General features: G+C 39.4%; 1 protein-coding gene across 1 annotated transcript in view; it reads left to right on the forward strand.

Annotated features, from left to right (window-relative positions):
* Positions 1 to 27,198, forward strand: part of SLC16A2 (solute carrier family 16 member 2) — a 154,004-nt gene that overhangs the window by 113,231 nt on the left and 13,575 nt on the right. The window contains exon 2 of the mRNA XM_075184426.1: positions 25,628 to 25,772. Coding sequence (XP_075040527.1) covers positions 25,628 to 25,772 — 145 coding nt within the window. The remainder of the gene's footprint in view (positions 1 to 25,627; positions 25,773 to 27,198) is intronic.

The following is a 27,198-nucleotide window of genomic DNA, read 5'->3' on the forward strand; positions in this document are numbered from 1 at the left end:
CAGGGTGGAGGAGAGGCGACAGTCATTGGCCGAGCACAGGGAGCGGGCAGGAGTGTGAATGGAGAGGAGGTTAGAGATATAGGGAGGAGTGGACTAGGAAACAGCCTTGAACGTGGTGGTCAGGAGTTTGAAAAGGATTCTGTAGGGGATGGGGAGCCAGTGAAGGGTAAGTCAGAGGGGGGATGCGGAGGAGGAGCGGCGAGAGAGGAAGATGAGTCTTGTAGCCGCATTGAGAATAGAGCGGAGGGGGGCAAGGTGGCAGAGGGGGAGGCCAGAGAGGAGGAGGTTGCAATAATCGAGGCGGGAGATAATGAGTGCGTGGATGATGATTTTGGTGGCATCCTGAGAGAGGAAAGGCCAGGTGCGGGCAACATTGCGAAGCTGGAAGCGACAGGCTTGGGCGAGGGATTGAATGTGGGGTGCAAAAGAGAGAGAGGAGTTGAAGGTAACGCCCAGGCAGCGAAGTTGGGTGACAGAAGAGATGGTGGTGCTGTTGACGGTGATGGAGAGGTCGTGGTGAAAGGGGAGCCTGGGGGGAGGAAAGACAATTAGTTCAGTTTTAGAGATGTTAATTTTGAGAAAGCGGGAGGACATCCAGGAGGAGATGGCAGAGAGTCAGTCGGATACACGAGAAAGGAGGGTGGGGGAGAGATCAGGCGAGGAGGTGTAGAGTTGGATGTCATCGGCATAAAGGTGATACTGAAGACCGAAGGAGGAGATGAGAGCACCAAGGGAGGAGGTATAGAGTGAAAAGAGTAGAGGGCCGAGAACAGAGCCCTGAGGGACTCCGACAGGAAGAGGGGAGGGGGTGGAGGAGACGTCTGTCTGGATACTGTCCTAAGGCGAGCTCAGGGAGGACAGAAACCTCCCGTGGAGCAGAAGGGCAAAAGCCTTAGGCCTCTGTCTGTATCCAGACGTGGATACAGAGAAGGAGCGGTTAGCGAGGTATGAGGTGAACCAGGCGAGAACAGACCCAGATAAGATAAGAGAGAGGAGGGTTTGTAGCAGAAGGGGGTGGTCTACGGTGTCAGAGGCCGCAGAAAGGTCGAGGAGGATGAGTAGGGAGAAGTGACCCTTGGATTTGGCTAAAAGTAGATCATTGGTAACTTTTGCCAGGGCAGTTTCGGTGGAGTGCAGGGGGCGGAAACCAGATTGGAGAGGGTCGAGGAGGGAATAGTCCGAGAGGTGTCTGGTGAGGCGGCTGCAGGCAATCCTCTCAAGTAGTTTAGAGGCAAAGGGGAGAAGTGAGATAGGGCGATAGTTAGCAGGAGAGTTGGGGTCAAGATTGGGTTTTTTGAGGATGGGAGAGATGAGAGCGTGTTTAAATGAGGAGGGGACTACGCCAGAGGAGAGTGATAGGTTGAAGAGGTGGGCTAGGTAAGAGCAGGCAGTGGGAGAGAGCGAGCGGAGGAGGCGAGAGGGGATGGGATCGAGAGGACAGGTAGAGGGTGGAGAGGATAGAATAAGTGAGCAAACTTCTTCACCTGAAGTGGGACAGAAGGAGCACCAGAGTTGGTTGTTGGGGGGAGGTGAGGGGAAAAGGGAAGATGGAGAGGGATGGGAGGAGGAGATGTTCAGTCTGATGGCCTCGATTTTGGAAGAGAAAAATGTGGCGAAGTCAGAAGCTGAGAGGGAAGTCGGGATAGGAGGGGGGGGTGGAGAGAGGAGGGAGTTGAAGGTGGCAAAGAGGCGGCGGGGGTTGGAGGACTGAGAAGAGATGAGGGACCTAAAGAAGGATTGTTTAGCAAGGGAGAGAGCGGAGCAGAATGAGGTGAGGATAAATTTAAAGTGTAGGAAGTCGGCCAGGGAGCGAGATTTCCTCCAGAGGCGTTCAGCAGTGCGAGAGCACTTCTGGAGGAAGCGGGTGAGTTTGGAGTGCCAGGGTTGGGGAATGAGGCGTCGCTGGCGGACAGAGGAGGCCGGGGCGACAGCATCCAGGGCAGTAATGAGGGAGAGGTTGTAGAGAGAGGACGCCTGGTCAGGGCAGGCCAGAACCACGTTCCTTCTGGTTAACTGTCACTGCTATTGTACTCCTGTGCTGGTACACTTGGGCTGGTAACTCCAGACCTCTTACTATGGATCCGGGTTGCTGTGGATGGATCCTCCCTGGCCTATCACACTGACCAGAGCTGCAGGTAGCAGGCAGAGCGGTGATACTGGAAAAACTTGGGTCCAAACCTCAGAATCAGCCGGAGAACAGATTAGATTTAGGGTCTAATCCGCAGGTCACAGGATTAAAGCAGAAGTTGTAAAGCAGGTCTTTGAAGCAGAGTGATGTTTATTGCTCAAGTGTCCTGACAAGGACAGTCGCACTGATTTAAGGTATCAGTGGCCAGGTCAGATGGAACATCAGAATGATACATTACATGCTCACACAGCTCATCTTTTATACCGTTCTGAAATGGTCTATTTTTGGAATCAGGATGTACTCTATTTACACAAACATGGATTTACATGCATTGCAAAGCCACTAATATTTATATGTAGCTATGAAATTCTTAAAAACCTTGCTGTGATATCCTGCATCTTTGTTTGAGATGCAGGAAATGTAGCAGCACATTTTAAATTAAACCTTCCTGTCTCCAAGTTAAACCTCACACATCAAAATGCCTGATTAGCATTAGACCTTTTTGTTCCAACAGTTGCAGAATATACATCCCGAAAACAGGTTTAAACTTCTGACAAGTCATTTTCCCACATCACAATACACAGCAGACTTTCTAAACAAAGGCTCATTGTATCAGCTGTATACATCAGAAATAAGGTGTTTGCTTTTGAAAGGTTACAACAGGAAAACCAAATTTTCTAACCTGGTCTCAGAAATAACGATTTCCTATCTCACAATATATACAATATCAAAAAATAAGTGCATTGGCAATTTATATAAATCGGCGGCCTGCGCTATTTGCTTTAAATAAATTGATACCAAAAGTTATTTAATAGTGATCCAGTCACACCTATGTTTTTTCAAATTGCATTCTGTAGTGTACTTCAGACCAATACTTTCTGAAATCGCAATGCAGCACATGTAAACATGCATATTTTCTTTTAATTGACTGGAGATCTGCTCAATATTGAAAACCGCACCAGTAATGCTTAAAAAGTGTGTTTAACAGTAGTTGTTGCTGCCGGCCATAATCTGTAGCAGTAAATAGGTAAAGAACAGTTACATTCTCCACCGTTCGAGTAGATAGCTTAAAAAAAAAATATTGTGATAAGCTTATTTTTCTAGCAGAAGTAAATGACTGTTCAGATTATTATCAAATGTAGGATTTAAAAAGTGTGGATAATAGTGAGAACGTGTTATTGTTCCTGTTTCCAAATAGTTAATTTGTTTTTTATTATATATATATATTTTAAAAAGTATATATCACTCAAACATCAAGCTACAGTAACTTTAGTGCTAATTCATCCTAATATTGAATGTGTTATTGTACACTAAAAAGAACTGCTTTATATTTAGTGTTTCTACACTAAGGAGAACCCTGACTCTTCTCATGCCAAAGACATAAATGGATTATAATTACTTCTAAAAGAATTAGTAATGGTACAGTTAATCTACACAATATGAGACATCATTCTGAATCATACATCACAACAAATACAGTATTATCAGCTTTGTTCACATTTTCTAAACCTGTGAATACAAGTCTGGGATATGTAAGAACTGCGAACCAGCGGCTGGAGGATAAGGAATAAAGATAATATGGATTTTCAAGGCTTTGTTATTGTTGTTTGAGATTTTCTCATAATAGTGTCTTATCAGGCTTAATATCATGGGTCATGTAAGGGTACTGCTACTCTGGCTGGCTCCTTTCTGGGAACCCTAAAGACTGAGCACTGTAACCTCTTTTCGTCTTGACACTAAGGAGTATATTTACTAAACTGTGAGTTTCAAAAGGTGGAGATGCTGCCAATAGATACCAATCAGATTATAGCTGTCATTTTGTAGAATGTACTTTAGTACATTCTACAAAATGATAGCTAGGATCTGATTGGTTGCTATAGACATCATCTCCACTTTTTCAAACACGCAATTTAGTAAATTTAGCCCTGAAAGGCAATTACATTGCCAGATTAATGGTAGTGCAAAAATCATCTCCATCCTGATCATAAATTTGATTGAACAAATATTTAAATCCGGTCTACTATTTTCTCTAGAATTCTTTCTGCCTTACTGTTCACTTAAAAAAATATATCATCAATTTGCTTGGCACCACTTTCTCTAAACTCTATATGAGTTCCGTGTTATTAACTAGACCGATATTAAAGGCTGACAACCCATAGATCGCCAGCTGTTGTAGAACTACAACTCAGCGCATTGTGGAAGGGCATGTTTGGGCTTGAATTTCCACAGTAGCTGGAGGGCCATAAGTTGTCCAAGGCTTACTGCAAATGGGAGAGTTAACCTGCTTGTGACACAGCTTGTTTTACTCCAGTAGGTAGAGGTGAGATGCAAACACCCTGGGAAACCCTGATCCCTACAAGAAGGCAAGCTCAGTGGGAGATCAGGATATATCAGTCCACTTTATGAAAAAGGGAATGCACCAATGGAGGATGGCTACTAACTGCGTGCTTTAGCACGAATTCAGGCAACATATGGGCTGTTCCTGATTCTGATCAGTGTCTAAGTTGTCCACAAATTTAAGTGGGCAGTTTGGAAAAGACCTGACTGTTTGGTGTATGGGCTCAAGCTCCTGGATTTTTTCTTGTGCACTTAGGGCTTGTTGAGTTATTAAAAGATTATAGCATACAAATGCTCATAGTGGGCTGTTTTAAAGCCACACTTGTGATATCACAAAGCATGGCCTTCTTAAGTCTGTACTTGACTGTACAGTAATGGCCAAAAGTTTTAAGAATTGGTTTTTACAATGTTTGCTGCTTCAGTGTTTTTAGACCTTTTTGTCAGATGTTGCTATGGTATACTGAAGTAAAATTGCAAGTATTTCATAAGCATCAAAGGCTTTTATTGACAACTTTATTAAGTTATGTTAAGTTTATGCAAAGAGTCAATATTTGTAAGCATAACCCTCCTGTTAAAGCTTCCAGTCTGTTATTCTAACTCAATCAGTATGATAGAGTGACCTACTTAAAGTTGAAAGGCCACTTCTACCTACTCATCCACCTTAACACCTCTGCTGTCAACCACCATTGTCAACCACCTTCTTCTGCACATGCTTTACTCCCTCTCCTTTGTCATACATTTGTTCCTGTCACAATCTTGCTCTCCCCTGTCACACAGGGTATAGATCTTACTGAATCACCCCCTAAACTGTTCTCTCGCGTCCATACATACTATATTGCTGACACCACCTATCATATGGCAGTAGAACCATGAAACCTCATTACACCGATTTACATTATGGCACACAGTATGCTCTTTATTAGCCAGAGAGTTTACCAGTTCATGCTCAAACATTCATAGAGTTAATATAGTCAATCAATCAAACTGTTAACACAGCATACCCTAGCATTCAAAGTGTTATCCATCGTCAAATAATACTTCACTTCTTAGAAGGCTTATGGAGTTGTTAGAGCAACAAGAACAAACTTACTAAATTTTAGATTTAATATGACAAGGTACACGCCATTGGATTTAAGAAAAACATATAATAAATGACATACAAAATATGTGCAATAAGAAATAAAAGGGATTAAAATACAAAAATAGAATGTTACATAGATTGTATTGTCCGTATGCCCTGGGACCAGGCAGGGGGGAAATGGACAGCCTCTCAACTGGATTGAGTCCCACAAAACTGTTTCCATCACATACAGGGTTTTTTTACCATGTTCCCCTGGGTAGTCACTTAGAGGGGCAGTGTATATCCTAACATGTGAAATAAATTCACACCTGATTGTGAATTGTAGTTTATTATTTATGTATAAGGCTCCACAGATTACATAGCACCAGATACAGAAGTAACTAACAAATAGATGAGGTAATACACATAAGGAGCACAGATGAGTGTGAGTAATGCTATGGGAACTCGCACAGAGCGCAGCAAAAGATGTGACAGGAGGTACGAGGAAAGTCAAACAGTAGACAGACATGGAACAATAGGTAGCGAGGACCTTGCCCATGAGAACTTATATTGTAGAGGGAGGGGTGGTGAGAGATAGTAGGACCAACAAGGAGAAAATTGAGGTGGCAAATGAGGGAAGAGCAGGTGATGGATAAGATGGTCAGGAGGTGGTAGGATAGGTTCAGAAATCATCCAAAATTCTTATACCCCTGCTATCTTTTCTCGTATATGTCACAGAGACATAATTCCCCATTCAGTAAACAAGTCAAACTCCTACACAATGGTATATGAAATATGATATTATTAAGCCTCATTCCAGAAGATACATGATCACTATAGTTTATCTGTTTCTCAGCTATTTACAATGAGCACACTTTATACAGCTTCTGTCACAAAGTTCAAATTAGCACATAGGTTTATCAAACCTGATATATGAAGAAGAGTGTTTTTGAAGGTTCATTTTGCTACATAAAGGCATGGACAGCTTTGAGGGATGCTGACAGGAGACTGTTTCTGTGCTTACAACCGTATTCCTTTGTTGCCATAAGTACACTTCACCAGGACTTATCACGTCTGAGCCTTGGAGACAGGAAGTTTGTTTAAACCAATTGCCAGTAATAACACCTTTAAAACCAACATCCCCTTGGTTTTACAAAAACCTAATGTTGATAGTTATCAGAGGGAAATCCCCAGATGTAGTAAAAAGTTTATCTCATACAATCCTGAGACAGCTTACTAGGTGTGAGAAACTCCCTGTCGACAAGACATCTGCCCAGCAGGTATGGGAAGATGTCAATTTTATCAAATTGACTCCATTATTTACTGGAGTATCTCCTCAACCTGAACCTAATTTTCCTGTCAACCATCTAGAACCCATCCTAAAGGCCACAGTGAGGTTTAACTTTTTCTCACTGCTCCACATTAACTGCACCATTCTGTTAATCCTTACACTGGTTCCCCATTCCCTAAAAAATTAAATTGAAACTACTAATGCTCACCTTCGTAACCCTCACTATCACCTCCCGCTCCTACATCAGTGACCTTGTCATGAGGTACTCTCCCTCGCTCCCTTACTTATTGCATAACTAAGATAACCAAGGGATTGTTTTCTTTTTAGTACTATCTATCAACAGGGAGTAGCCACTGACAAAGCCTTATATTAACTGAATTTATACAAGCAACCAAGGGCAGAACAATGCATCGCTGAGCCCATTGCAAAATTTGGATAAGGGCCCAGCAATGGGGTTTTCACCTCCCTGGTTCCACACTCTGCTCTCAAGCAAGGAGCCTCTTCCGAGCATTCACGGCGCAGTACATGTGCCATACAGAAGAGGTTTCAGCACAGTCCAGCCATGCCAGGCTATCCTCACCTCTGGGGTCCCCTAGCAACTGTACACCTATACCCAGAGCCGTCTTAACCCATGGGTACACTGGGTAGTTGCCTGGGGCCACATGAGCATATACTGGCCCCATAGGCATGCCAACTTTTCAGTATATTATTCCAGGTGATTTATTCAGAACCTTCAAATCCTTTATTCTGTGTTAAACATTTGATTAATAATAAATAATTCATAGTAAATTTTTACTGTGCCATCTCCTTCTGTATGATTTAACTGAGTACCATTTTTATGTTGAATTTCTTTTTTTTTTTAACTTCAAGGTTCATGTTATATTGTCCAAACGTTCGTGTGGAGTATTCTCTGCTGTATGTTTTTTATAATATTTAAGCAATGCTTTTGTTCGAGGTACCAATAAATATACCAGTAAGCCTTATTTTATGGACAATTTACATTCAAGTGAGTGGTTGTGTAGGTAGGGCACCAGTACACTGCTGTTAAGTTGGCCCTGCCTACACCTTCTGTTGTTACGCCCCTGCATGCCACATAAGTGGTCCAATAATATTCAAACAAGTTTTAAACATTTGGCCAATAATATTTTATAATATTGCGTAAGTTTCAGTAAATAAAGCTTAGCAATTTGACCATAAGTTGTCTGTAATAGTCTTATGATCATGGTGTCATTGTCTTATGACTACAAGACCTTTTTAAACCTGCAAACAAGATGATCTCAGTAATGAAAGGTCAACGCCCATGAAAACTATTACAGAGAAAAAGTTTAATAATAATAATAATAATCTGTTCCAGGAACCCCATTTCCAATTCAGCCTTTATGTCTTCTGGTTTCATGTGGATATAAAAACACATGTGGAAACTTTGTTTTGTATGTTTTGAGAAAATGTAATGAGATATTATAAAAAATAAAATCAAAGTATTCCTAGCAGAACAAGCATATCACAAAAATGTGGAAATTGACTTGGTCATGAAGTGGAAACCCAGTGTACCATTTTCCCAACTTGCCTTTTTTGAGTAAATCTATAAAGTGTGCTTTGGCAACCTCTAATATGGCCACATGAGGAATCTCCTACCCATAGTAGTATGCCAGCCATTGGTTTAGTGGGGTGCATGCTTACTGCTAGAACTTCATATGATCGCCATTGGGTCAAGCAGACTAAACTAAAGCTATGGAACAGAGAAAAAAGAGTATTTATAGGGGCACTCCGGGGTATGGAATGTTAAAAATTACATTTTATTAGTATTCATTAAAAATGTGGTATCTGGGTACAACTAGCGAAAATATAAAATAAATGCAAAGTGAGGGAAGTGAAAATAAAATTGCAGTTTCTACTGCAAGTCGCTTGTATTCTCACTGTAATTATTGGAATGATAAGTATTAATATAACAGTATTGGCTGCTGTAATGATAAATTACTCATACATACTTGGGGTCATAATAGAATAAGACCCTATTGATAATCGGTACTTCGGATGATAAAGAGTATTTATAATACCTTAATAGTTGTTGCACAATATCTCTCTGGTGTTAGCTCTCTGTAATTATTAACGTTAATTGCAAATGGTAGTGCATACCTAAATATAATCTGTGATCCTATATTATAATATTGTGCACGATATAGAACTTCTATGCTAGCGATAGGAGCGTCTATGATAGGGTTAAAGCGATTAATGCACCGTGAGACTAACCAATCTCTGTGACCACAGAGAGTTATCTAAGGCTGTTATCTAAGTCTGATAGCGTGTATGGTTATCACAACACACTGTGTAACGGCCATATATTGACCCGTTGCTATGACCCGATCTGATTAGAAGGAGTGCACTAATAGATTAGCTAATATCTGTACTGCCTGGGAGTTATCTAGTGGGGTCAGTAAAAGAGTCTATTTGAGCCGTGATAAATATAAGTCATCTAGCATATTCAGTTTTCTCAGCCCATAATGAAATGGTCTTGTATTGACCCATTTTTATGACCCATCTAGAATGAGAGAGCTATGACTAGTTTACTTGGGACAGGAGAACAGGTACTGCAATCAGTTATGAAAGTAAACTTTACTTGAGATCATCATTTCAGGGCATCACAAGGAAGATTTATTGCAGAAAATTATTAGAAAAACGGAGATAAGAAAGTAGCAACTAATTACTATGTTGTGTCTTTCAACATTTGCCAAGCTCTCCATTTCTTTTTGTCCATTAACTATAATAGTATTTCAAATTCTGTTTCCAATTTCTCTTTTGTTCTTTCCTGATCTGTCAAGTACAGCATTGTCTATGACTAAGGTTCTCAGACTGTTAGCCGTTTTGTCTGAATTATTTGCAGATCCACTTCAGATGCTGTGTGTAATTGGGAAAATCCTCCTGTTACATGGAAACATAAAAATTGACGGCAGAGAGGACCTAAAGCTCCATCTATTCTGCCCTTTTTGGTGATTTTTTTGTTTTGTGTTTTTTATATTTAAGTTTAGCAATAGCCATGTGCTTGAAACTAACTACATTGTTTGTTTGCTAATGTCTTTTTCCCCCTTCAGCTAATTAGTTTCTACTGTAAAGCGGTAGATGTTGGTCTTTACTAAAACCATAATAGTAAACATACGCTAAAGTACAATTGGCGGTAAGGACTTATTTGCGGTGGGATTGCGGGGGGCTCAAGAGCATCAGCCAAAACGTATAGAAGAATGAAGCCTGGTTGTTAGCAGCTGGGGAGAGAACTCTTTCATGAGTAATGTGCTTCTCATAAGCTTTGTGTGGGAATAATTGTTCTGTCCTAGCAGCAGTAACAATGACAGATTGCCCTAACATGCATTTTCCTATGCCAGGATAAATTATTATTTGTTCTCACGGCATGAATCTTGGGCACAGGTCTGTGTGCAAAGCAGCTTCCCATGGTCCCTCTTGTCAAACAGTATCCTTTTGTAGCACAGAGGATAGTCAGTGTTTAACTTGACTCTTGCAATTCAGACACAGTGATGTCAACAAAATTCACAATTTAAACTTCCAAAAGGTTTACCGAGAAATTTTCAGGTTAATGAATGATAACAAAAGTTAATGAGACTGGCTTCAAGTAGTATTGGATTTCTTGAAACCCAAAAACACAAATGATGTGGCTGGAAGGTTTTCTGGATATTTTATTTTCTATTGGTTCATCATCATCATCACCATTTATTTATATAGCGCCACTGATTCCGCAGCGCTGCACAGAGAACTCATTCACATCAGTCCCTGCCCCATTGGAGCTTACAGTCTAAATTCCCTAACATACACACACACACACACACACATATACACACACAGACAGACAGAGAGAGAGGGAGAGAGAGACTAGGGTCAATTTTTGATAGCAGCCAATTAACCTACCAGTATATTTTTGGAGTGTGGGAGGAAGCCGGAGCACCCGGAGGAAACACACGCAAACACAGGGAGAACATACAAACTCCTCACAGATAAGGCCATGGTCGGGAATTGAACTCATGACCCCAGCACTGTGAGACAGAAGTGCTAACCACTTCGCCACCGTGCTGCCCATGTTTTGTGGTAGCAACGGGCATATTTATCAGTGGGGGCAAAGACTTTTTTACTGGCAATATGGCATTGCCCAATACATCAAGGGGACACAGCCATTGATGTCACTGTTTTTGTCATCATTAACATAAGATTCACTGGGTTTCATGACTTAAAGATTCCCCATGTAAAGAATGTACCACCGTAATACTTGTTTTTTTTATCATTATCTCAGGATGGCGATAACAAAGGAAAATGAATGAATCAATTTTTTTTCAATAGTGAATACTTTTTAACTTTTTTTTTTTTAGTATTTTACATCTATTTTTAACTATTTTTATTTTAATTTTCCTTGGAAATTGGAACTGAAAGTCAATGCAAGCCAGCTGGCCAGGCCACACATGTGCATTACCCCTGAAACTAACACAACAAAGTGGTAGGATAACCCTTTAGGCCAGTATTGCCTTAATAGCTGAGTATCGCTCAGCTTCCCGGTGGTATTTTATTGATAAATTGCCAAAATAATTGATTGTTTTATTGCCATAGGTGGAAATTAAAAAAATCAGCCCTTGTTGACGCATATTAACCCCACTGCTGCTGAGGTTTTTCTCATGCAGAAATGACAGTTAAATTTGCTGAGTCTAGGTGCTGAATTGAGATGGTCTTCTAGTAGATCTTCAAAACAAACCTGTCCTTAGGAGGATTTAATGCAATTTGGTACCACTTTATAATTTACCACAAATTTGTGTGAGAAGATAATTATGTTGGAGGTATGGCAGCTATCTATCACTCTCAACCACATTCATACTTGTGAACTTTATTTAACTCCCCTCCGGGAGATCCCAGAATGGAGGACAAGTGGCCACAATGGTGGGTGGTATTAAAGTAATTCTATTGTTTTCAAATAAGCATTGCATAGGCGATTGTATTGTGTTTCTAACGCACAAAGTGATTTATTTTAGCAGATGTAAATAGTCAACAATTCAATACATTATTATATTATGATACAGTACAGTACAGCCAATACCAAAAGATACATACCGCTGCGCTAACCACAGGCCCAGTGGACAGTAATTCAGCCTTGAATACTGGTTCAGAGTAGACTGAGGCTGGTAGGGGTGCAGCTATGATTATATATACAGTACAGTGTTAGAGTGAACAATAGAGATGACGTAGCTTGTTTCTATAGGTCCAGACGTTGGGTGGGTCCAGGGTAAACAGGTCATAGGCTGATTCAATCTAAGGAATCCAAAGCTGGGGGTCGTCTCTCCAGGGGATGTGAGCATTTCATAGCCAGCATCATACAAAGGTTTATTCCCTAATATCAATAACTAAAGTATTCCTTTGTTGCCATAAGTACACTTCACCAGGACTTATCACGTCTGAGCCTTGGAGACAGCTGCTGAATAGGGTTTTAATATGATACTAGACATGCCACCTTTCCTATTATCTGAACCATATATATCACTGAAGTGCACATATAATCATATTATATAAACTAATAATAAACCAAATACTGTCTGCTCATAAATTACTGTGTAATGGATCCAATATGAATATGAATTACGTAAATAACTAAATGTTGTCATGCGAGTGTGTGCGTGTGTATTTTACCGTGCGATCGCACGTGTAGCGTGGCATACTGAGTGCAATCGGCCAATAAAACAATATTAACCAATATACTTTATTTCATCCAATTATACGACTTCGACAGTGGTTATTCGTGCTCCTCCCAGCACAAAGCCATAATCACGTTATCGTGCTAGGGGGCAGACCACAAATGACATTAATCACAAAATTCAGGAGTCTCCAGAATATTCCAGGAGAGTAGGCAAGTATGAGTTTTAGTCATATTACACATCTTTTAATCCAGTATGTCATCACAACAGATACAGTTTAATCTGTAGAAAGTAATTTCTGTGACGGACAGACAGATTTTATGTGAAAACAGGGTAAGCTATTAGATTTTTGTTTTGCTATTGCATGACCAGGTTAGCTCCATTTTTCATTGGCTTAAGCCTTCTGTATATATATATATATATATATATTCTGAATAACAATGTGCCAGGAGCTTGATTCTATATGGCCATCTGTAATGTTTAGGTTTTCACCCATTCCTGTCCATGCTACCAGTCTCACTTCAGGTCTTCTTACCTTTTTACAGAAGACTGTCTTTGAGAGTAGACAGTATCTGTTCATCTTCATTGGCTGGGAGCTATCAACAGTGGTTTCCATCCTTTAGGTTAGTGTAGCACTTTATTATGTGGCTAAAGCTTGTACTTTTCATTACATTGGAACCCCTGTGAAATATTTTGTGGAGATCACATGTAGGAAGATGAACCCCTAGATTTGGTTAAACCCAGATAGGCTCTTGTAAAGTGACCCAAAGCTGCTTAACCCATTCTTTAATATGGGCTACTTATAAACTGACATTCTGTAGATGCCATATCTCTGAGTGGCTGTTAATAAATGGCAATTACTAGCACACAACACTTATTGGAAAGAGAAATCCTGTGTTCTTCCATTGTGATATCACTAGGTGGTCCCTATATTGATATGTATGTTAGGGAACAGCAGAAGTGACCTGGATTAAGCTGCACACTAGGTTATTATCTGGTGTGTCAACCTGCACACTGGGTCTAATACTAGCTGGGTAGGTTTATTAGAAAATAAAATCAGGAAAATATTGTAAAAATTAAATAAAAATAACCTAACCTGTATTCATTCTATAACTGCATCAAATCTTTAAAAGAAAACTTTAGCTTGGTGGTATATTGATGGGTTTGCCATATTATGTGATTATTCAACACTTGCATCTTTACAAATACCCTTATCATTGGGGGACAGAAAATTCATCTTTGGGGATTGAATAATATAACTGTAAATAATAAACATTCCTCCATTCCTCTCACAGCCCTGGCCAAAACTGGTGGTGGTGGTCGGCGAGCAGGAGAAACACTCACAAGACCAAAGATAGTCCTACCACACCACCATTATTTAGTGATGGGGCTTTATATTGATTTACTTGTGTTACAAAACCTAAAGAGGACCAGAAAAAATGTCTGTATGTAGGCCCCCTATTAGGAGTAGGGGGCACCTATGCCAATAATTTCCTTTATAGTGCAGCTTTAAGATGGTACCAGTGACCTAACAACTCACAAATATATAATATACTTGAGACATTTTGTAGAAGATGCCTAATTTAGCATTTCCAACAAGATGTTCAAATAATTGCTAAGTAAAAAATAGATTTATTTTTTTTAGATGGTTGGTTTACTTTAAACCATAGTTACCAACTTTTCAGAGTTCCCATGTGGCAGATAATAGGAGTTCCATGAAGGCGTGCAGCACTTGGGACGATGCAGATCTCTTCATCGTGCCACAGTGGGCAGAGCATTTTGATACATAGCGCATTATCATGCGGCATCAGGTAGAAGATGATGATGCAATTTGCATCATCGCTCTGTGTTCTGCCCGCTACTTCTCTGTATTCCCTGGCTGCAGGTATATTGCCAGACCCTCTTGGAGTCTTGCTGACATTCCTGGAGGTATGTTTAAGCTTATTAGAACCTAGATTGGGCTCTCCCCCATTCTTTGAAATGATGGAATCACACAAGCATTTCACAGCAGAAAAACAAGGGAAAAAGTTCTTTAATATTTCAGAGTATATTTCCTGTTGGTAGGTAAAATGTTGCCTGAAGAGATCTACAAAGTATCTAAGCCATTTTTATCTGATGTTTAATCTATATTGTGGAAGATGTAGGGGAAATAACCGACTTCAATGAAGCTCATTTTGGCCCTAAACGATGTTTGTAGGTTTTTTTCCTCAGCAATCAGAGCAGGAAATCCTGCTTGTATCATCATCATCCTCATTTATTTATTTATATAGCGCCATTAATTCTGCAGCGCTGAACAGAGAGCTCACTCACATCAGTCCCTGCCCCAATAGAACTTACAGTCTAAATTCCCTAATACACACACACAGACAGACTAGGGTGAATTTGATAGTAGCCAATTAACCTACTAGTAGGTTTTTGGAGTGTAGGAGCAAATCAGAGTGCCCGGAGGGAACCCACGCAAACACAGGGAGAACATACAAACTTCACACAGATAAGACCATGGTTGGGAATTGAACTCATAACCCCAGTGCTGTAAGGCAGAAGTGATAACCGCTAAGCCTATGATGCACTCTACGCAAAATATTGTATAGCAACAGGAGAACTTCTTTAAACAACAAGAAATATATGAGTAAAAATGCACATCAGAAAAAGCTAAGGTTTGATACCACCATTGTGCTATTCAGGATAGCTGAATTGAAAAAACAAAAGGAAAATACTAAACTCAAACATGCAAACTGTTTTTTCTGATATACAGATGGATTCTGGAAGATTTATAGCAGTGTAAGAAACAATTATATTTTGTGAAAGCTATTAGATTAACAGTCTTAATATTTTTTAATCAGTTCTGTCCCTACAATTTAAATAAAATTGCATGGTAAACAAAAAAATATCAAATTTGGCAAATGTAATCATGTAATCTTATCATGTCTTGGGTAGCAGCGAGTCCCTCCTGTAGCCAGCAAGTCCCAGATAGTTTTCTGTAGCTGTAGAAACTTTACCTTACTTTTTTTTTTTTTTTTTTTTGCAAATACCAGGTTTTGCAGGCCTGCAGCGTTAAGCCGTCTATTGACTTTTTGAGTCAACAAGTTATGCAACCGTGAAATTCTGATATGTGTGTTATGCATAGATTTATGAAAAACTGCCAGGAGTTGTTATTGTTTTCACTTGTGGCTCAGCTGAAATTTAGAAGCATATCATATTTAGGCATTTTAGATAACTTAATCTGAATAGAGGTCAATGCAACTATACTTTTATTTCACTTTGAGAAATGTCAAAGCTGTGACCTCATTTTGTGACTGCAATTAATAGGGCAGCTTCATTGTTTTTTTTAAGTAATGTTAAGACAAATATAAGCTTATATAAGCTTCTTACAATTCTGGAATGTTGAGGACTCAACACATTTTAATATAAATTAAGGCCCCTGTCACTTGGTTTAGCCACAAATACTGTATTCACCAATATTTGGAATAACAAACAGCAGCTCGTGATACAAACTACATAAAAAAAAATATGTTTTCAATAAAAGTACATATAAGAGCTTAAAAAAACAATATTGAAAGCAAATAAGAATTAAAACACACTTTTGATACATTTTATTGGCTAACAACAGTTTTTATTTAGCTTTTTCCTATGTCTTCTCATGGAGATAAACATGGGATTAATAAAGGGGCGTAACATATAATCACTGTACTATATAGCAAAATGTGTGGGGCCGATATGTGTTCGTCAGGCCCTTCTCACACTTGGGCTGCTCTGGTGGACTTTACGCTGTAGTTAATAAATATCCCATACCATCCCGAATATCATGGCAATATGCCAATTTTTGACAGCTAAAATGGATGTGGCTTGACTGGTAATAGATGTCAGTCACAATCAAGAGTGTTGATAGGTGTGCCGTTCATGTGTTGTTCATTTGTTAACTATACATTACATTAATGATCATTTGCAGACCAGCAATGCTTTATGTGCACCATTTGCACCTAGCTTTTCACCTTGTGCACAATCTTTGGAAAAGCACCTTGTAAAACCAATCTGTACCTAACCTTGCAGGTTTGCCGATAAACCTCAAAATATATATGGTGGAAACAGTACAGGTGTCGCATCAAAGTTCAATCTTCTTCCATTGTAGGACAGCCCAATTCATTAACTAAACATTGTACTTTTGTCTTTCAAAATACTCCTCAGTTCAGCCTCCTTTGTATCATTTATATGCTGAAAAGTGTGAATGAAAATCACACAATTGAAATTCTTATAATTATACCACAGAGATTATGCTAAAGGTTTTATCCACTTATGACAACTCTCCACTCTAGCTTGGTCCCTGAAGGTCCTGTATCCATTCACACATATCTCATCCCTACTTTGGAAACAGATCAGCAATGACTTCAATATCTAGGTAACAGCAGAGATTCCAGACAAGATACTCCCACCTTACTGTAATGGATGGGACACTAGCTGGGCAGCAGGGGTTTCTATGCTGGATTATTAATTTAAGACCACAAAGAGATTTAGACTCATCAATGTGGCGAGTAATAGGACTGGCACAACAGCTCATATAAAAATGTATTAATATGGTCCATATAAGGAGCACATAAATATATCCATGTATTTTTGTGGAGCATTACTAGCTTCAATGTATAACATGGTCCACAAAGTACATACGTAACTAAGCTTAGTTAGGACCATACTTGCCTACTCCCAGAAGTTTCTGGGAGAGGGGGCGTGACTGGATGGCAGGACGGGTCGGGCCCAATCGTCATTTTGGCCCCGCCCCTGTGAAAACATAATTCCCGTCGTGGGGGCGGGGCCAAAATGATGCGATTGGCCTCGCCCCGCCCCCTACCACCCTCCAAAATGGCGTGATTCACCGAGAATCTCGTCAAATGGCGCGACTCTCTGTGAATTCCGGGATGCGGGAGAAATGCCAGGTCCCGCGGGAGCCCAGGAGACTGACCCGAATTTCGGACTTTCCGGGAGAGTTGGCAAGTACAGTTAGGACTAGAAAAATTGTGTAGATATTCAGACTAATTATTGGGGCAGGACATAAATTTAGCACACCGTAAAAATGCATATGAATTCTTAGTTGGTAGTATACAAAATAAAGCAACTCACTTTATGTCAGGGAAAATTACATTCAATATAAGTTCAGTGGACTTTGACAATCTTAAATGCCCCCTGAGCCTGTTTCTCAATTTCATATAAAGTGTGACATCATGTTCTGCCTTGGGACAGTCTGTTCTCAATCTTTCTGGCAATGAGGCAGCAGCAGGACTGAAATAATTCATGAAATACCGTGTACAGTGTTGAAGTCCCATTTCTAGGTGATTCCAGGAAACCTTGCATCATACGCCACTCTTATCAAAGACATTTATTGACAAAAAATGTTGCACAAAATGAGGTTTTAATTAACCAGCAAGATAAGCACTCAAGACCAGTGTGTGTGTGTGTATATATATATATATATATATATATATATATATATATATATATATATAGTATTGACCTTTTGAGTACAAAGTTGAGTAATGGATGATGGACTGTCCATCATTCTGAGTGTGACTTATTACAATGTGTAGAGGTGATACAGTTTAAAAGATTTCATACAGACTTTAGATAAAGCATGTTTCATGATTTCTAAATTAATTACAAATAGTTTTTTCGCTAGGTTCCTTTTGATGTTCTAGCTATGCCGGCATGATGAGGATTTACATATCCATAACTCTAGCCTGTACTGTGCCTACAGTGTTTGCATTAGGAAATACACAAATTGTTTCCACTATAAAAAAAAAGTGTAACAATGAGTGATAACATTTTCAAGCTGGAACCTCTGTTGTTGTTATAATTATTATTATTATTATTAATTTATAAATCACCAACATATTATACAGAGCTTTGAGGGGACCATGATATATATAACTCACGTACAATGACATGAAACAGAAAGTAAAGATGGTCTCGCCCAAATAAGCTTACAATCTTATTAGGTGTAGAGAAAACAGATCCATAAGGTAACCTAATAACAATAGTAACTGGTGGTGTTTACAGTGTGTGGCTACAGGCTCTGACCGCAATAATTGTATAACAGAATAAGTGACAATAACACCAGAAAGTGATTAACAACATGGTTTTAAGGCACTCTGGGCTAAGTGATCTTGTGATTGTGCCTCTATGCCCTGAGATGATCCCAATAGGCCTGAGTTTCGGGGTCAGGCTATGAAAGTTGAGACATTCACATGGGAGCCATACGTATACACCCCTGAAGTAGTCATACAGGGGTTAACTGCATGTTTTAGAAGGGGGGTTTCTCTTATTTCTGCTGGCCAGACATCATATTCACAATGCTCTGCATTTTTAATTTGTTAGAATTGGCTTTAAAATACTTATTCCATTAAAGGAAAGTATGTCTTGAAGACAATATGCCACAGCAAACCGCAATCTGTCTAATTTTCGTGAAGCTCACTTTTTCCACTTGTGACCGGAATGCTTGTGGATTCTTTTACAAACAGGAATGCGCCATTTGCAAAGGTCAACTCACAATTTGACTTGGATGCTGTTTTTTACCATTTTACACCATCTGTTTATTTGTTCCCTCTGTTTAATATGGAAGTTTGTTAGGATGTGGTGTTAATTCTGCTTATCATTTGTAGCCCTCTAGTGATTCTTGTATTTTATGGGGGGTTTTAAAGAAAGGATATTTGCGTGTGTACACACAGTGATATTTACTTGTGGAATGAGGTCAGTCTAGGGGCAGAGTTAAAAGGTCTTGTGTCCAGGGACAGAAGTTGACCCGTGCTCGCTGTCTCATTACTGTCTGTTCATTACCTCTTTCAGTTCCCTTACATCTTCTTAAGTTCACTTACTCCCCCTTTTAGCTAGCTTTTCACATTTTATTCATTTCCCCCGATCACACTATGAATGACCCCCACCCCTTTACAACAGCTAACCTTCTTTAAGTAATCCATGCATGAGGAAACTTCTCCCACCATCTCAGCCTTACTGATCTTTTACAATTAAGTTTATTCTCCATCAGTTAATTTATGATTTGATCATGCATATTATTTGGGTACTTTGTATGAGCTCCAAAGCAATTATTATACATCAAAGTTTATTTACCTTTTACTTATAACGTACCCTTTATATCTCTAAATGCTTACCAAGTAATTGCTTTTTGTAAATGTTTACAAACTATTCCTTTATGACTGTAAATATTTAAAAACTACCTTTTTTGCATTCAGTTTGTCCTAACTGAATTCCCTGTTGAATATGCCAGAGGTAAACCTGGCGGTACAAGTATCACATGTTAAGAATCTAGGTAAACACCATCAGAATAGTATTGCATGGAATTTGATCAGGTAGGGCGGACAGCAGGTGATTTGATGACTTTCTATCATTGTGTGTATGTGGTCATGAAAATGTGTTGTGCATCTGGGGTATGAAGTACAGACACTCATGTTTGCATTTCAGTATCCCTGGACGATTCAACATCTGAACAACCATGGTGCATACAATATTTAGGCTTCACCTAGCAGGTATTTGCTGGTAAATTAGGCAGAATCAATATGCACAAGCTGCAGATTTATCAGTGGCACTTATACTGAAAATAAAATTGAAATAAAGAGTATTTTATAATGCTCACGGATATAGAATTTATATTTTGCCTATTCTGTATCCTGTATTGAATATTTTATTTTTTTGTGCACACCTCTCTTCCTAAATGAAGTGGGGCTGATATTGTTGTCAATGAAAGCATTTCATGCTTATAGCTTTTGTAAGCAAGACCCTTTCCCTCTATTCGATCATATTAAGGCTAATCAGAAGAAGGTGGCAGAGGCTAATACAGTAGAGCAATTTAAACATGCTTGGAAGATATACATAAGAATATCCTTATAAAGAATAAAGGATCAAATAAGTTTCAGGTTAACATAGGTTAATAAAACAGAGTACATGGGCCAAGCGGTTCTTATCTGCTGTCATATTCTATGTTTCTATGTTATATTGCCTAGGGACACCTTAATGGTTTCCTTTATCACAATAAAGAAAACTCAACTTAATAGATTCCACATGATTAAAAGTAGAGGTGGATACATAGTGCATTGTAGGTGTCTTCAGGCAAGGTAGTATTGGCTGCCCTCAAAAATCTCCAGAACTGCTATAGTGATCAAACTATAGAAGAAGTATTTTTATTACGGTGTTAGGGGAGGCGAATAATGGTAAATAGGCCCCATAGTTTTATGTATACTTTTATTTGTGTGTTTCTTCTGCATGGTACTATGTTTCTCTTACATGTTAGAGTCAGGGGCGCCGTAAGGCCGGTGGGGCGACTACAAACTACCAGGGCCTGGGGGCCCTTGGCCCCGCAGTCAGGTAATTTTTTTTTTTTTAAATGATTTAAAATTACCCAGCAGGTGGCGCTCGCACACCTGCAATTTTTTTTTTTGGGGGGGGAGGGGGGTATGGGGGAGAAAGCGAGCTGACAGTTGTCAGCAGCTCCCAGACCCTGGACAGTGTATGACATCATCACACACTGTCCCAGCAGAGCAAGGAGGAGGAGTAGCTCCATCTCTAACCAACACAGCTTAGGTAAGTATGTTGTGCTTGTTATATAATTATATGATGCGTGATCTGTGTACTGTGTTCGCTAATTATTTTCCAAATTTCATATACATTTTCCAAACAGGTCCCAACATTCCAGGATCCATACAAGAATCCAGTACTAGGTTGTGAAAGTTGCAATAACAGGTAGACGAGAGTAGCACCATTTTATTATATAATGGGGAGGAATTCAATTGCCAGTGATGTGGCGCGCAGACATCGCACCGCACAGATTGCTATCAATTACGATAGAAATTTCTGTCAAAAGCTCTGCTGCAAAGTGTCTCACAGACGTTCTAGAGACACTTTGTGGCTAATTGAATTCCCCCCATAATGTCATGTGTAAAGAAGCACAGCCACAGCCCATGTTGGCCACGCCCCCCCCCCCCCCCCCATCACTCTGTGCCCATTCCCCTTTCGACAGTGCCACCATTGCGCGGTTTCGCGAATCCCTTCTCCTGCTGTGTGTGGAGGGGGCCCAGAAAGTTGCTGTAGCGGGACCCCAAATTCCTCTTGGCGGCCCTGGTTACAGTATATATTGACTAATTATCTCCTGATCTATTAAAGTTTATTATTTGTTATTGTGACATTGGTCATATAACTTTACTCCTGTTCATTAAAGATTTGAGGGTAACAGATTGTAACATTTTCTGGACATGGATTTTATTACATTGCAGTAGGATGCTGATAATAATGGTACCAATATATATTCTCCCATGTAGTGCATATAGTTTGCATATAAATCTGTATTTATAGCTCTTCACACCTATGGTCAGTATGCTAACACTTTATTTCATGTCGTCATGGAACAGCATGAAGTTTTTGAAAGTCCTAATAAGAGGAGAGTTCTTGCCTACAAGATGTAACATTAGTGGTTAACATGTTTTGAGTTTAGCTTCTGAAATGTAGGGCAGTAAACAGGCTATTAGACATTATTTATAACCCGACGGTTGTGCAATGTGAGGTCCTTGTGCCAATGGGTTGCAAGTGGGTCAAGTACTGTACAATGGCTGGTTTTATTGCATTGGATTAGACAAGAGTTCTTTTAGGAAGCAGGATTTATAACCGTTGTTTGCTCTCTGTTCTCATTAAACTGTTATGGTACAATTAAATGTATGTATATCATGAGACTGTGTATTACTATAGTGTTTGTAATCCTTTAGGCTGGGTTTTAGTGCTGTTTGTAATCTAGGAGGTTGAGGCTTTGGAGAATGAGTTTGTTTTACCAAAGCCATTATGAGCATTCTTTTTTTTTTTCTTATTCACTTATTTATTGTTAACTATTTACAAGTTATTTACTACATTGTTGCATAGGTAGATACAGTTAAGTCAAGTTGATTGCAAATGACCCTAGTATTTAGGTCTTGAACATGTATAGGCGGATGGGAGTATTGGACAAACACAATGGGGGATTTTTGCTTTTTGTTATCTTCTAGATAGATCACAAAATGTGTATTTGTTATATACTCCAGCTATGAAAATATTACCAATGTATCATAAGAAATGTTTTTCTGTAACAGTTTAAAGCCAATTCAGTCATATAGCCCATAGTTGCATGACCACGCTTCTTGTTTGATATAGGTCTCCATAAGCAACTGGAACTTAAGCCACTTATAGTAAAGGTCTCTAGGAAAGGCAGATGTTTTGGAAACTGATTCATTGTCATTTGAAGAAAATGTCAAGAGTATTTGAAAGGGCAAGAAGGGTTAACTAGCTAATGGAGTAACTTCACTACAGGAACTATATGAAAACCATCTGTAGCTTATCAGCACAATTCTGTTGGAGAAGCCCTCAATCTGGGCAATTTCACAGTGGGTAAGGAAAGAAAATAAACATTTGTGGCTATTGAAAGCAGCCAAGCATGTATTCATTCAGGGGACTCTGTATTTAGGAATGGGTACAATATGACGCCTGGAAAATTTGTTTTTCATTTACTGCTTGTAAAATAGCGAAACGTATTAACAAAGTTTTTGATACAGCAAAGTGTTGGTCTGATATTTGTTGTTTTCATTCTTTACTGGATTTTGGAAGTCTTTCCATGGAATTTGTATGTAGAGCAAAATGGTGCTTTAATCATTGCCATCAGAGCTGACATCTATATGTAGCTACTACGTAGTTAGGACCATTTTGTAGATAACACTATATCTATTGTGTGAAATCAGCTAGATCCCACTTTGTGGACCTCATTTAGAGTTGGACGCAAAGTCAGTCTAAGAAGTGTAGGAGTGGGAGTGTGCCGCAGCTTGGTAGGGTATTAGGAGTGGCAAGCAACCCCAGTCGCGTCCCACTCGTAATACCCTACCGAGCTGCGAGCAGTTCCTGCAGCTAGCTAACTGCTTGTGCCACCTAATTCCTGCCGCACAGTTTTAGCCCTTTTTTGACGTGTGTTGCGTCTGCGCCGCACTGCAACTAGGATTTACTTACATGGTCACGCCTTCACAATTCCGCGTTCCACCCATTCTCTCGTAGTGAGCCGCAAGCTGTCGCAAGTGTTAATTGCGTCCAAGATGCAGGCGGATATGATGCTTGCTGCACATGCGTGATAATGATTTTTTGGTCCGATGCGCCTAAAACGGACTTTGCGTCCAACTCGAAATGAGGTCCTGTATCAGCAGACTATGCCAATAAATGGAGGATATGTCTGAGGGACAGTGGTTTCGGGGCGTTGCTATAATCCTGAGGAGTGCCTGGTACTTTTCAAGTGCTAGGTTGCCCCGTAGACCCCTCCCCTCCAAACAACATTGGCAGTGCCTGATCACTGCTGCTCTGCCATGCAAGCCAGCTCATCCATGTGCATTTCTGCAGAGACTGACAAGTTAACCCTTACTGCTCCCTGCCAGTATTGCTCAACTGACCACGACAAATGCAGATGAAGTGACAGTGGCTAGGGCAGCCTGTAAATCACATTAAAGACCAGATCCAGCAAGTGTTAAGTGTGAGATGTAGCCAATCAGAGCATCTAAACATTAATAACAGCATAGATTAGTGATTTGAGGTGTCTGGCAATCATGCCTGTGCATTATGATCGTTGTGTCATATGAGCCTTTGTCGGAAACTTAGTTCATACATTCAATTTCTTCTAAACAGGAAATCTTGATTTCCCTCTGACATGACATTTTCTCAGTCCATAAAAAAGCCCTTGCTTCTGGGTTTCACATGTTGAGAAAAGTTATGGATAGCAATTTCCACTAATTTAATTCTAGGAAAATAAACAGTTCATGTTTGTCCTAAGGAGATGGGGCATTCTGAAGACCTAAGTAGATGTTAGCTATGGATCCTAATCCATTCGAAGTAAGGATTGTGGTGTGCTTTCAAACATATAAAAATGTATTTTGGTAATTAGCAGGTAAAGGAAAATCCTATTGCACTTTCAGAGTAATAACCAGTGCTGGATATCAACCGTGAGACCCATCTGGAGAAGTGCAAATACTTAAGATTTTGTTATGTTACATATCTCTCCTACCCTTTCAATAGATTCTCATAGTCATCTATTTCTATATAATTTGAAAAAAATATGATTTTTGTTGTGTATTTTTCTATACTCTTAATGCTCGACCTTCTGGGTTTTTTTCAGACTATTACTTTTTATTGATTTCTGAGAATATTTTGCACAAAGAAGGATCTAAAATTAACACCATGTGCCTTGTGATGCAAAACAGAGACCATTATACAATTAACACAAACTCACAAAGCGTGTTAGGGGAATGCTTTGATTCCTGTAGCCCTATCAGAACTCTACTAACAATGGAAATTTGCACTTTTGGTTATTACTGGGAAAGGCTTGCATGTGTGAATATCCAATCCCAATTCTGCAATTTTCAGAGACTGACATATTGATGCAAAACAGAAATTGTTGCTATAAACTGAAATGTACCATTGTTATTTGAACTTGGTATATACATAGGTGTCTAGTGCCCCCTTTGGCAGTTATAGGACTCTGTAAAATGGTGTGTGTGTGTGTGTGTGTGTGTGTGTGTGTGTGTGTGTGTGTATTTGTGCTAAAGCTATAGCCTTTTAAATTGATGTGAAGAGCTGATGATGATGATACACACTATATTGTTTTATTTATTTGTAAAATTGAATGTATTCTAGCACTGTTGCTTAAGGGCAAAAAAGTTGGTTTATTATAATAGAATAATTATTCTGTATCCAAAAATTAAACCTATCAAATTATTAATATATAGTGAAATAATTAAAACTACAGGCTGTGAGGAAGTATTGTTTCGCAGAAATCATTTTGTACAGTTGTGTATTTTACTTAATAGGAGAAACCAACAATAGATCATATTACAATTTAGTTTATTGCCCCTTTAGTGACAAAGTAGCTCACAACCATAGTCACAAACAGTAGCACTGGACTATGTTTTCTCAGTTGATAGACTTTTATTTGGTGAAAGGGCTGCTTTTCTTTATTTTCACCTTAACACTTACTGTACTGCTTGCTTAAATAGGTATATACCATTGTATTGCAACCTAAGAATGGACATTATTATTATAAGCACACAGGCAGCTAACTAACAAGCACTGTCTTTTCCTTGCAGCTTGGGTCGGTTCGCTGGCCATGGGAATGATCTTCCTCTGCTCTCCAGTAGTGAGCATCTTCACAGATAGGCTTGGCTGCAGGAAGACCTCGTCTGGAGGAGCTGCATTGGCTTTCATTGGATTGTTATCCAGCTCATTCACCAAGTATGACTATTACATATCACATGACATACTCTGTATTTCCATTTTGCCATTCTGGAGCAGAACACCTAGTCATATAGCATTTTGCTTGTGGTATAGGTCTGGTTTTACATTAAAGGTACCCTAAGCTCAAAACATTTTGCATTGTATGAGCAATTTTAGGGAGTTACCTTCACCTTTGTCTGCTATGTTATATCTTTAATCCTCTTCTACTTGGCCATCCACCATTGATATCATACACCTCCCTTGTTACTAGGCCACACTCCACAGTATTGTATATTGATGGTTTTCCTGCGCTGTTTATCTTTGGTCTGTACTGTGTTCTTTAACTAATGAACACAGCTGAATCGGCACTGCAAATAGGATTCATTAGACCTTATGAGTAAAGGGCCAAAAGTACACATGAAGATTCAGAGTGAACTCTGGATGGAACATGGAGGCAAGAAAATAGGGGTTTCTGTGTCCACATCTGCCCAGCATTAACTCTGAACGATCATATGTACTGTTTGAACAGCATTACCATGCATAGTATGGGAGTAGGGAAGACACCCATGTGTAATAGCCCTTATAGAAAAAACTCATAAAATCACAATGCTGTTTAAAAAAACCATTTAACAGATATAACATGCATATTAACGTTCCAAAAAGAAATATACAGAACCCATATTGGTGGCTTATAGAATAGGGGGTCTGTTCTGATGTCTACTATACAATACAGAGATTATTCCAATGATTGGTATATAATAGAGAGAACATTCTGGTGGCACATATACAGTACATAATATTATACTCAGCAATGGTAACATGAAATAGCACTCTTTATATGTCCAATAGTAGCAATTCCCAGTAATATACCCTGTAATATGTCGGTTGTAGACATTTCCAATAGTATGCCACCATTAATGCTTGGTAATATGCCAGCACTGTTACTAACCAGTAATAGCTTAATAGCTAACAGAATTGTTCAGTAATATGCTCTAGGTAAAAATGTACAGTGATATCCTAACAGTGTTATACAGACACATTAATACTATTCTTATACCCAACATAAGGCCAAGTAGTATATCAGTTTTCATATTTCCCAGATATATGGCAACAAAAGTAATGAGCAAAAAGATTCCACCTCTAGTGATGCCAAGTAATATGCCCTATTGGGGATGGAAGTACAGTTGAGAAACAAGTGTGACTCAGGTTGAGGCTTAGGAAAGCAGGGCATCAGTGGGCATTGTGATTGGAAGGGGGGAGTCACGTGATTTGAGTTGACTCATGTCATTATCATTAGTGGAAAATCTGTATCGTGAGGTATACCATCAAGACCAAATTTTATGAAACTTATGTTGTACATTTCTACTAGTATACATATATGGTTCATAGTATTGTTAACCAAAACGCTCCAGTTTTGAACCTCTGGACCTACAGCAGCAAGCCA

This window comes from Mixophyes fleayi, chromosome 9 (genome assembly GCF_038048845.1).
Source record: "Mixophyes fleayi isolate aMixFle1 chromosome 9, aMixFle1.hap1, whole genome shotgun sequence".
Lineage (NCBI taxonomy): Eukaryota > Metazoa > Chordata > Amphibia > Anura > Limnodynastidae > Mixophyes > Mixophyes fleayi.